Here is a 13,229-nt window from a genome sequence, read left to right on the forward strand (position 1 = left end):
TAAATTGTTTATTTATAGGTAAATATAGGTTAATATAGGACTGAGGAAATTTTAGGTCAATTTTAAATTTGTGTTACGTTTGGAAGGAACATCGTACGGGGCTTCGTAATTGCGCTATGCGCAATTTTTAAGACGTACAAATTTCATAAGAATTTTACTTTACCGACGTTTACGGGCGCAGTAGACTTACGTTAAGAGTAGGGCGACGGACGAACTAGGGTCACGTGCGCAATAGATGTACGGGTTCATACGGGGCTCAGTCGCAGCAAACGCTCCGACTGTTCTGACGGCTCGTTTGTAATTGAAATGAGCTTGTTTAAAAAAAAAACTCAGCATGGAAATGGCCATATTACTATGGATGAAAGAAATAACTCGAATCTTGGAGAGTATATTTTTTTCGGCCGAAATTGATTTTTTTTTTAACTTCAAAAGTATTGCTAAAAGACATCAATCTTTTAACTTTGAACTACATTTAACATATATAGCAGAATGTATTTTGAGGCATTGTGTTTTTGAAACCTAAAAATTTTTTGTATGGAAAAAGTTACTTTTTCTTTGAGTCTTTTTCGAGTCAAGCCGGGATGGCCATTTCTTCTTGTTATCAAAAACAAAAAAGCGCACCATAAATTACAAATAATGAAGTCGGAATCAAATGGCCGTCCGGGCTACGGATGTTATGTAGAATTCTTTCCATAAAAACAACATTTTCGGCTTTTTATCGCTAATTATGTTATTGCTTCTCCCTAACAAACTGTAATAATCCCAATTATTGAAATGCGCCTACCAAAAGGCCCCTCCGGAAAATCTGGAAAGGGCCCGTAAAATTTGAAACAGATCCTTGCAAAAATGCAGAAGGCCCGAATCGCCCAAATTTCAAGTAGTAGTTAACACTAGTATAACTGAAGAGTACAACTCTTCATTATTTCAATTTTTTGCTTTTCAGATTGTAATTTTTCGCTAAATTGTGTGCAGGGCACAGAACACACAAACAACACAAACTGTGGTCTCTATGGTTGTATTTTTTTTAATGCGAAATATTTTCCCCGCTATGATTTACCGTCAAATGTTCTTCGGTTTTAATTTCTAATGTCAAAGTTTCGGTTTTCTCAGAACCCTTTTTTCGAACAAAGACCCTGAAAATGAGAAGACTAAACATAAACACATTCTTTTCCGTTCGCAAGTGTGGAACCCAAGACTTTCCTAATCAAAATTCCGATAAGAAACATTCCCCAAAAAATATACTTTCACTCAACAAAAAATAAAGCTAATGATTTGCTGTATAGAGACAAAAATTACCAATTATTATGCGGCAAACTCATCAGCTACATTGTTTCATTCTATTTATTGACATTCCCATAAACAATAAGTATAGGAAAATAAACTGAATCGATTTTCCTTCATTTACTTAACTTAAGCTCATTTTATGGCATTCGATTGTACAGTGTACTTTATACATCATGTATGTACGTATATACATTCTATATCTGCCAGAAATGTTGTGATTTTTTTCCCTTTCTATTTCATGAATAGGACTAACACAATATTTCCATTTTATTTTCCTCAATTTTTCTTTTATTGTTCTGAGTCCTATGTCATTTGCATGTAATATTCAGCCCTAGAACATGCTTGTTCGATGGAAAATGTAAGGTTCTTGAAAAACTTACAATAAATGAAATAGAATGGAGAGAACATAACGTTCGGAAGCACACATATTGGTGACGACCGCGATTTGCAGTGCACACATGCTTTTGAATACCAGGGAACATGCATACGTGCTGTATCCTATAAATTGATTTCTTTTTTCTTTTTGATGAAAAAAAGACATCAAAAGTACAATGTGTGTGTGGAAGGACGTATTTTTTCCAGATGAACGAATCAATATAATAACCTTTATCGTTATTCATCATATTCTCTTGGAATATTCACATCACACTCGTAGATAAAAATGTTCTCTGTGCAATAAGATCAATTTTAAATTACCTGACATTTTCATGGCGGCTCATGTATATCTTTTTGAATTGCTCCGAATCATCTGAACCCAAATCTTGTCTCATTTTGACAGCAACATGTTCGGGTAGAACAGATAGTAGCAGTCTTTCCTATGTAAATAAAACATTGATTTAACAAGGCACCTTGCTCTTTATGTACATTATTTCCTGAATAACGTGCTGTGAAAGTACGTTTCAATGGAACTTTTGGAATAATTTTGAATGCTAAACAAGTGAAATTTGATGAAATAACATTTAATATAACGCACCTGTTCAGCTGACTGCTCTTCGATTACCATTTTAACTTCAAGGCTTTGTTTTGCCTCTAAAAAGGCTCGCCTATGTTTTGACTCCCCCATAAAGTAGCACAGCAAGCCAATTGACGCAGCTGTTATCATCAGTAAAGCGTTAACAAGTTGCTGTAAAAGTAAAAGCAATTTGAAGTCACGTGCACCGATCAAATTATATTTGGCACTTGAAGTGTACCTGTTGAACGAAAAAATCTTCCTTTTTTGGCAACACCATCGTTATGCTTAAATGTAGCGTATAGGAACCGATGCCAAACAAAATTCCGGTATATTTCAACGGAATTGGTAGACTTACGTGGACTAGGAAATTGAGTAGTATTGCCCAACCTAAAGAGTCTCTGCAATAGAAATTCAGTTTCAAATAAATGGTTGCATCAAAAAGGAAGAGAACTTATGATATGGCGTCTGTAAACAATACGATTTCTTATGGAATAAATCGAAAAAATTCATTCGAAAAGCTTATTGCATCGAATATTCCATTTATTCCATTAAGAAGCGCTTTTTCCAAAATTGAACCTATATCATACCACACTCCTAAACCTACTGTACGATTTTTGAGATTTAAAGACGATTTGAAGTTCTTATGATTTTATTTTCTTTTTCTTTTCATTCCCATTTACAGACATTTTGTGAAAATCTGTGGAAAAAAGGTTACACAATGCTTTCGTTTCTTGTCTTTCGATATACAATACTAGGTCCCACCTTTTGGGCGGGTCAGGTCCCTTGACTAACAATTTTTTCAATATATTTTTGACCAATTTCATTGTCGAACTTCCGAAGCATCACTGATACAAATGCCTACATTTAATATATCGATTACTCTAAACATGACAACGAAATTTGACAGAAAAAGTTCTTCAAATAAACCTTCGAAGACCGAATGATCTTTGAGTTCTGATTTTTCTTATAAATTTGCAGCAAGATTTTTAATCAACCACAAATCGTAAATAAAATGCGACTCGTGTGAATTACGGCCCTCGCTTCGCTCTGGCCGCAAACTTCCCACTCGTATGAGCTATCTATTATTCTGTTTGCTTGCCATTTTGTCAAACTTAATCAGAGTAGATGCGAAGTTTTACAAATGTGGAACGATGAGAGGACTCTTTCACTTTGGTAAAAAATTAAAAAAAAACCCCGATAGATGTTCTTCTCTAACAGTTTTGTACAAAAAGGAAGTCCCCCGGTATTTTACAAAACCGTCACTCGTGAATAAAATGTGGATGGTAATAAACGACCGATAAATAAATTAATTTTTTTTTTCGTTTCTTCACTTTTGTCGATTCAGAAAACGACAAAAGTGAGGAATTGACAAAACGTCTTTAAGTTACATTTTGTAAAAGGATGAATTCCCTTGGAACGAACAAAACGCCTTCTCGTTACATTTTGTAAAAGGATGAATTCGCTAGGAACGACCCGCCTTTGCTTTATATTTCCAAAATCGACGAAGAGTGAAGCAAAGACAATTTTTTTTTTACTTTTTACTGATTTACTGAAGAGGTGCCAGCGACATGTACCACATTTCTATCAGTATTTTATTATTTTTTATCGGTAAAATTGAATTTTTCTATTGGTCGAATATAATATCCCATAAAATTATTACGACTCGTGAGAATTACGGCCCTCGCTTCGCTCTGGCCGCAAACTTCATACTCGTATGGGAGTTGTAACATATTTTGTTTGATTGTTGGAATAATGAATGATGGTTACATTTAACGTTTTTCATAAAATTTCCAACACTTTTCAATCATAGTGTGCTCATGACATTTTTCTGCCGTAAGACCTTGAGTAAAAAAAAACATCTTTCTTTGGTAGTAGACGCATTAAATTTGTTAGTCAACTATCAAGTTGTTAATCAACTATCAAGTTGTTAATCAACTATCAAGTTGTTAATCAACTATCAAGTTGTTAATCAACTATCAAGTTGTTAGTCAACTATCAAGTTATTAGTCAACTATCAAGCTGATAGTCAACTATCAAATTTGATAGTCAACTATCAAGTTGTTAGTCAACTATCAAATCTGATAGTCAACTATCAAATCTGATAGTCAACTATCAAGTTGATAGTCAACTATCAAATTGCTAGCAGTTCACTAACAAGAGATGTTTACCGGTTAGAGACTGGGCATGTAGTGCCGAAATTTTTTTTTCTACTTGTTTCATGCACATTATCGAAAACATACTTATACGATTTACACACACTACGCAACAAATAGTTATTTGGATCACAAGGGACGAAAGTAAAGAAATTCAACCGTGTGCGAGAGTTGCTGCCCGCGCCGAAGGCAAGGGCCGCAATCGCACAGGTTGAATTTCTTTACGTCGTCCCGTGTGATCCACATAACTTTTTATCACGAGAACTACGAAAATTGTAATTGAGGCACATAAACTCGAAGAAATGCGTTATCGTATGATGAATTAAACCAAAATATGTTGACATTTGCGGGGGTCCAGGGGGCGGCAGCCCCCTGGTATAAGAAAATATTAACATTATCAACCATCACAACAATCAGACGTAATAACAACAACAACAACCTTTGAATTATTCGTCATCAACTTTGTATGCTAACATTAATCAGAGCACTGGCGCACGGTTTTTTCAATATTGATCAAAGTAAACACCTTGACAAGATTTGACTTTCGCATTATGTACATCGACTTTCGCATTATATACATAGACTTTCGCATTATGTATTAACCGATTTCGATACATAACTTGCATTTTTTTACTTTCGCTTCCCGTTTGGGAACCGAAAATTACAATTTTCGTAGTTCGTGTGATGAAAATCAAATTTCATCAAAGTAATCTTTTTCGATTGAGGCTATAATCAACAGTGTAAAATCCTGTTTTTCTGGGATAGCTTCCAGATCCTTCGTCCCACATAGCCCATCTTCGAACTTAGCCTCGGTATTTTACTACCACAAATTTAAAAAAAAGATTCATCCAAATTGGTTAAAAATTACTCAAGTTATCGTGCCTTCAACGATTTTTTGTTACCCACATTTAACGTTTTTCATACCATTTCATACATTTCAATCACAGTGAACTTTTTTGTTACCCACATATTTCGGTATTTTCTGGTGTAAGACCCTGACTTTCAGTCAAGGGAATAAAATCGTCCAGTCCAATAGAGTTATAGTAGACAAAGTGAAAGCTGGTGGGTAGATGTTTAACAGAATATTTTTAACGTAATATTTATGCCACCGACAAGCAGGAGAAATGTTTTGACACAAGAAAAATTATAGAACTCCAACACTTTCAATTAATTATTACAGAAAACTCGGTAAAGTGTAGAAAATAATTGCTCGTTTTAATGAGAAAGAGGGATCGGATTGGACTAATTAGAGCAGAAAGTTTTGCTTTTGAGATACTTTCACCAGAAAATTATTTTCCATTAAAATGGTAATTCTTATTTGTTTCGTTCATTGTGTAAAGCAGCACTTTTACGTGTGTACTAACTACCCCGTGCCACACTCGCTAATATGGTGAAAAGATGTGGCAGCTATAATTATACATATATGTATATATACAATATTACACAACAAACATACAACAACAATGCTTCGTTGCAGGGGATGTGAACCTGTATATACAACATACACCGAAGACTGGAGTAGGTATGTATCGCTTATTGTCTCTAATAATATTGTTGAATCTAATTTGAATACAAACCGAAACGAAAATGAAACTGCTAACTACACGAAACACGGTAATTCCCATGTTACATGGCTCAAAAATTATGCAGCTATTCGACGGGTGAACTAATTTACACATTGAGATAGCCCAATTGTGAACAATTTGTTGTTTGAAATAAAAATAGAAAACACATTTTGTCCGACAAACTACAAAGATTTAACAATTTTCTGAAGACGGAGTAAAACGTTATTACTAGACATTCTGAGCCGATGCTGTGAATAGGACGATTTGTAATACAATGGTTGACCTCACAGGTAGAATTTCGGGCGATAGCGTATCTGTATGTACACAAAAATCTGAGATATCTAAAAACGTACCATTTCTGAATCGGTGGAAACTAACAACATAATACCCAACCAACCATGTCGGCATTGATTCGGTTATATACGTCCACGAGCTTTACCTACGCGCATTGTGTAAGTCCTTTTATGGAAACTGACACACTTAATAGAAGAACTGTAAAACATAATTACAAAAATGCGTTTTCACATTTAAGCTTGGAAAGCTTTGTTCTGAAGGATGTATAGTGTACACAGTTCCAGAGGAATGAAACCAAAAATCTCATAGATAAAAATCTTCATAGAAAATTCTTCGAAATTGATATTTTGTTTGAATATTTTTTGACTCGCCTTGACTTGACTGAAACCAATTTTTTGACTTGAACTGTAGAAGTTATTCAACAAAAACATTACTCTAGGCAAAGAATCTTCTCATCCAATTGAAATCAAATGCGGGGTCCCTCAAGGAGGACCGTTATCACCGATCCTGTTTAACATCGCTATTGACTTCATCTACGAAGAAATTTGCGACTCTCAATACGCAAGCAAAAAGGGATACGAACGTTCAGCCGAATATGACCCAATCTGTCTATCTGGTTTCGCCGACGATCAGGCCGTATCGTCACACTGTGAAAATTCGGCATGCCGTACAATTGATCTGATCAAATCGTTGTTTGCAAAAATCGGTCTCGTCCTGAACGCATCAAAAAGTCAAGCCATCACCATCAGAAATGGTAAATTGGAATGCGGCACGCTTCGACTCGCTGATGGAAGTGAGATTGTTGGCATTCAACGGAATGAAAAAATAAAATATCTGGGATGCTCGTTTGAATCAGAATTGGTGTTCGACGATACGTGCATCACGAAGCTGAACACAAATCTAAACCAAATGTCGACATCGCCACTACTGAAGCCTGACCAAAAGCTGAACGTTATCAACCAGTACGTCTTCCCGATTCTAGTCTACCCGCTGCAAGCGGCACCAATTCACAAAATTCCATCAACAGTCACGAACGGCCTAGATGTAATGATACGTCGAACAGTCAAAGAAATCATCGGCCTTCCAACTAGAACGAACGACAACCTTTTTTACGCACCAAGGAAACTGCGCGGTCTGGGACTGTTCAGAGCTGCATGGGAAGTCCACTTGCAACATTTCAGTCTAGCAAGCAAACTGTCGAAAATAAACGATGGCCTATTCCACTCCGTGTCCGACTGCCGTGATGAAATGACCCAATGCATACAAGCACTGAACGTTGTTGGTGACACATCACGATCATTGCGAGCTGCTCTACGCAATGAAACATTTGATTGCTGGTGCAAGCTGAATTACCAAGGTTCAGGCGCTGTTCACTTCAAAAATCACACCCCCAGTAACGACTTTGTGTACAACAAAAACTCGCTTTCATCGTCCGAATGGGTCTCAGCAATCAAACTCAGCACCAACTATGCCAATCTCAACCAGGCGTCCTACTAAATTTTGCCTTGTCCGAAATTCGGACATTTCGGACAATTTTATAAAAATTTCGGACATTTCCTGCAAATATTTCGGACAATTTTTTTCCAATTTTTAATAAATCTTAAAAGAAAAAGTCTGTAAGTCCATCCCACTAAAACCCCTGAGGTTTTATATGAGTTGATCAGGAAATACGTAAGTTGAAGTTCTCTAAACTAGAGAATTTTTTCGAAGTTTACTTTGATTTGACCTGCAGCTGTACTGATCAGAAACCTGAATAGAGATTCTGAAATATTTACGAATAAATCTAACCAGGTTTAAAACGGGATGGGTTTCTTCCTTAATACTTTCAGGCGAAACAGTTTTTACCGCATTGGTTCCGTTAGGTAGAGTTTCCATTCCTCAAATTTTATACGAACATTAAACTTGACACACTGACCTCTCAAACATCAGTCGCATGTATTTCATGGAAGCAATAATAGGGAGATTGCGATTTTTACTTTTCGTTACAAGTTAAAATTATAAGTTGACCCTTCATATACTTTGTATGGAGATGTTACTTATAATTTCTGCTCTCTACGCCAACATTTAAATTTTGATTCCAGATGTTCGATGCGCCGATGAGGCTTTGTAATTGATTTGAAGTAAATCTATCTGGAATTTATACATACTTTCCTACTCTTGCATTAAAAATTCGAAAGCATACTCGCATCTATTGATGTAATTGAAACTGTTCAGTTGTGCCCATACTGAATAAATGCTTTAAAAAGATATTGGAGTCAGCCAATATGTGATGCAGGGGAGTTAAAGCTTCTTATTGAAATATTTGATCGGATAAAAGCTTAATAACTACTTAATTAGGGACAAAGTATTGATGGAATGAAACTGCAATTAAAAGTACTATGAATAGCGCCGCAGGCGATTTTTTTATTTAGGGGCTTTTATAGTTTCAATATTTAATTCTGATCAAATCTTAAAGAAAATGTGTGAAATTTCGGACATTTCGGACAAGTGGGACGCCTGCTCAACGGCGTTCCAGGTGTCGCAAGCTCTTCCAACCTTTGTCGTAAATGCGGCAAAGAGAGTGAAACCATTCAACATGTTACTGGAAGCTGCTCGGCGAATAACCTGCTAATTACGTCAAGACATCATAGTATCAAACATTTCATTGCCAACCTGCTGAGAACGATAGGATTCACGTGCTACGAAGAAGTGTATGCTGTCGATACAGACGGAAGAAGTCGATTCAGTGACATTATTGCCTTCCACCCGAACTCTAAGAAAGCTTACATCATTTATCCAACGATTCGATATGAAACGAACGACATCAACCAGGATCAAACTGTCAAGGATGAAAAAGAAAAAATATACCGCAAATGCATTCCATTTTACACTGAAAAATACGTGCAATCATTCGGCGAGAGAGACTGGTGCGTTCGCGATCTGTGATTCGGAAGTCGTGGAACGTTCGGTGATAGCGTTATTGAATTTTTCCGTGAAGTGAAATTAGACAATTCGTTCCTCAAGCAGTTGTCCGAAAGTGTTTTAACAAAGACTATCCATATAATTAGTAATCATATTTATGGCTCATGACGTAGCCACCTTTGAGCTTTGTGAAAAGATTAATTGAATTCGACTTTTTGTTTGTAATGACGATGTCCCCCGGATTGATCAATGTGCTGTGTAATTAAGGAACTTATGTTATGTAAGCAGCACGTTTTATGTTAAATAAATGTTTCTCTGCTTAGTCAAAAAAAGGGACCGGTAACAAAGCTGAAACTCCATTTGATAGTGGTGTTTAAGTTGACGATTCTAACAAATTTGGTCCAAATTTGATCCTTTTGACATGACGAAGAAGTGTTGAAAATTCCGTAAATTAGAGTGACGTGATTTATGTGTCATTTCGTATACGAATTCTAACAAGAATATACCGGCTATAAGCCTAAAGAGGTCTTTTTTCTTTCTCTCAATTTTTCAATTCTGGAGTTACCAACTACCAAATACGTCAATTATAAATAGGCAAACAGGAAGAACTACCAAATTATCGAATTATAAATAGGCAGACATCCTAAATAATTTCATCAGTGGGTGTGCAGCTCTCAAACAGTTAACATCTCTACCACCTCTTTATCAGCATGGTAGTGAACTACCAGTTTGGTAGTCAACTACCAAAAATTCAAGCTTTAAATAAGCAAGCAGGCAGAATAATTTCGTCAGTTGGTGCGCAGCTCTCGAATAGTAAACATCTCGCAGGCAATCAATTCGGTTGTCAACTATCATCCTGGTAGTCAGTTACCAACTACCAAATTTTCGAATTGCAATGCCAACTATGAGCGATTGGTTATCAGATAACGAATAATTATTATTTGCCTGGTGTTCATTTGTTCATAGTAGCATTGCAATTTTGAATCAAGGCTGTTATCGTCTCATTTTTTATTTGTGACACAGACACATGGACAGACAGACAGACAGATAGATGAAGTGTCCACAATAGGGTTTTTTTCTAAAAGAAAAAAGACCTAATCAGTCCAAATCTGTTCAAACCGATCGAGCTGTTTACCTGCATATTCACACCCTTCATTTATCACATTCTTGAAAGCTCAGGATGTTGAAAATGTCGATATTTAACATGCCTAAATTATAAATTCTCCCTTGATTTATTGTCAATGGATTGAAAGCTTAAGCTGTAACAACTTGAACGAAATTATAAAAATAATATTGACTCTCCGTGTCACGATTTCAAACCACGCAAACAGCGTTGATTTTTAAATGTTAAATAAAAGTGAGATTGAAATGATGTGCTGAATAGAAACAACTCGCTTAAACAAACTTATAAAGCTTCATGATCTTAAACGAGTTCATTGTATACCATGTTATAGTAACATGCGGGTGTGCCGTCTTTGCGAAGACACAGGTTTCATCGAAATACAAGCAATTTCGCGCTCAGTTTCTTCTTAATAACATAGTCTTGCACAACCTTTCCCTTTTTATACAAATAGAATTCTCGTTGTTGTTGTTTTTATATCTATCGCACAAAGCATTTCTGCGTTTAGAAATATACCTTGAATAGACTGATTTTTTTTGAGGTTTCAATTTCGTTGTGTCCTGCATCCAATGAACATTCTTTTGTTTCGATATATTCAGAAAAGGATCCAGGTGAAAAAAACACAGCCAACCATTGTGATGCTAATAATGAACATTTGTGATAATAATGAAAACAGTGGAAAAACGGTAAGGATTGCATACGCTTTTTTATGAAAAGGCTGAGCCAGCCAGATCGTCTCGTTGTTGTTCAAGCAAAATTATGGTAAGTTCAAAAAAAAAACAATCTCAACGTTGCAGTTAATCGACGTATGCATCAACAATGTGACGAAAGTTTTCATAAGTGGTTTTAATATATTTTAGAAATTGAAGATTTCGCTCATTACTAGACAAAACAGAAATATTAAAAGCGTTTGAGCTTAAAGTGTTCCTTAACATTATTTTTCTGACCCACCCACATTGTCCTGGTTGTTACCATTTTATTAGGCAATTAGACCACACTATTCATTTAAACGTCTTCTATTATAAAGTAATTTCATTTCTAACTCAAGATGACGTGCGAACATTTTGAAGAAATAATGATGAAGCGACTTTGCACTCGGTGTCATAATTATAACTAGGCCGCACCTGTTGGGTGGGTCAGATCCCTTGACTGTCTGAACCTGAGCTTCTTAATAGATTCTTTATTGATAATAATTTATTGGTTGATTCAGAAGAACTATACTAGAACGGTCTAAATTTCTCATTAATAATTTAATTCTGTTTAGTTTTACTGAAAATCTTCTTTAATTTTTGATTCACAACTTTATTTTCTGTTTCTGGTCTGGTTTTATGCTCATATTAGACCGTTATTGTCTATAAAATGATGAATGTCTTCAATAAAAATTAAACTCGTGTGAATTACGGCCCTCGCTTCGCTCTGGCCGCAAACGTCACACTCGTCAATTTTTTGTGGTTCAATCGCTTTTGTTAACAAGACAAAGTAAAATAAAAAGAAACAATTATCGAAAATTCGTTTAGCAACAGAAGCTACATCGTTAGACCAATATAATGTATCTTAAAACCTAACCTCAGGAAGTCTGTGCTTTATCAAACTTTTTTTTATCGGTTCAAAATAACCCCAGTTACGGTGTGAAAAAAGAGCAGATAAGGCTTTTTGTGAGAATTCCTTCCAGATGGTACCACCCATTCTCAAACTTGACCTAGGGATTTCAATGCTTCATCGAATAAAAAAAGTTTTTGAAAATCGGTTGAGCTTTGCTCCAGTTATCGTGTTAACAAAGAGCAGAAAAGGCGTCTTTCAAGAACTACTACCAGATGGTTGAACCGATACCACCTATTTTCGAACTTGACCTGAGGATTTCAATGCTTCATCAAATAAAAAAAAGTTTTTGAAAATCCGTTGAGATTTACTCAAGTTATCGTGTTAACAAAGAGCAGAAAATTATTACATTTTAGTTATTTATCTACGAAGGTAGGTATGAAGGTATTTTTTCGCACTAGATGTCGATTGTCGACCCGAGGCGAAGCCGAAAAACGTTTTTTCATCACATTTTCATACATTTTTAATCATAGTGAACGTGTTACCTACGGTGTATTTGTTTCTGTAAAACCCATGACTTACAGTCAAGGTTATTAGGCATCTAGAGCCTAATAAAGTACTTTGCACCGATATTCACAGAACGATTTATGCAATAGTTGCATCCAAAGTTAGCAAATTTTGCACATTATGATGCTGAGTTACATGAATAACAGTTTTGGACTGTTGTAAGAACAGTGGTTGATGTCATAATAATTTAAAAAAAAAAAGGAACAGTCCGATTTTTGGTAATGGTAATCGACGATGCCGGTATTTTCACTATTCAACCCCTGTTGCGCAAAAGACGTAGATTCACATGCTTTGTTCTTTAAAAACATTGTTATATTTGTACTGTTATCCGGTGTAATAGTATAACGTTTCCTTCAAGATACACCTGCAGGCAATGTTTGTTTTCCTACAATTTGAGGTTTTAGCAACGAATTGTTTTCGTTAGCTCGAGAATAAATTAATTAATTATTGTTCCTCAACAAGAGGTTTTGTTCGGTTGACATGTGAATTTCCTTTTATGTTATATAGTACTCCGTTGACGTATGTTGAGCTTAATTACCAGGACATATATGTAAATGAATTTAATTGAACACATTTAAGGTTCATTATAATAAAGTGTGATTCGAGCAATTATATCCGTTGTGATTTTGTGAAAAATGAAAATATTATCTTGGATGACTTGCGGAAAAAATGAAAATGTTCGTAAATTTGATATTATATAACGAAATGAGCACCAAGAAAGCTATAAATTGAATCTTTTACTGTCTGGGATTAGGTATACATATAATACATATATACATTAAAATAGAGCTTAAAGTTCAGACCATTTTACTTTTTATATCATAGAAATTATATACCTAATCCCTCGTCAAGAT

At 35.5% G+C, this 13,229-nt stretch overlaps 1 protein-coding gene across 6 annotated transcripts in view; it reads right to left on the reverse strand.

Moving 5' to 3' along the window:
- The window catches only part of LOC119075649 (adenylate cyclase type 3), a 46,293-nt gene that overhangs the window by 18,093 nt on the left and 14,971 nt on the right, over positions 1–13,229 (reverse strand). For all 6 annotated transcript variants that reach the window (XM_037182139.1, XM_037182137.1, XM_037182138.1 and 3 more), the window contains exons 4-6: positions 2,475–2,634; positions 2,258–2,407; positions 1,981–2,099 (exon numbers count right to left, since the gene is read on the reverse strand). In XM_037182139.1, coding sequence (XP_037038034.1) covers positions 1,981–2,099; positions 2,258–2,407; positions 2,475–2,634 — 429 coding nt within the window. The remainder of the gene's footprint in view (positions 1–1,980; positions 2,100–2,257; positions 2,408–2,474; positions 2,635–13,229) is intronic.

The sequence above is a fragment of the Bradysia coprophila genome, unplaced genomic scaffold, assembly GCF_014529535.1.
Source record: "Bradysia coprophila strain Holo2 unplaced genomic scaffold, BU_Bcop_v1 contig_232, whole genome shotgun sequence".
NCBI lineage: Eukaryota > Metazoa > Arthropoda > Insecta > Diptera > Sciaridae > Bradysia > Bradysia coprophila.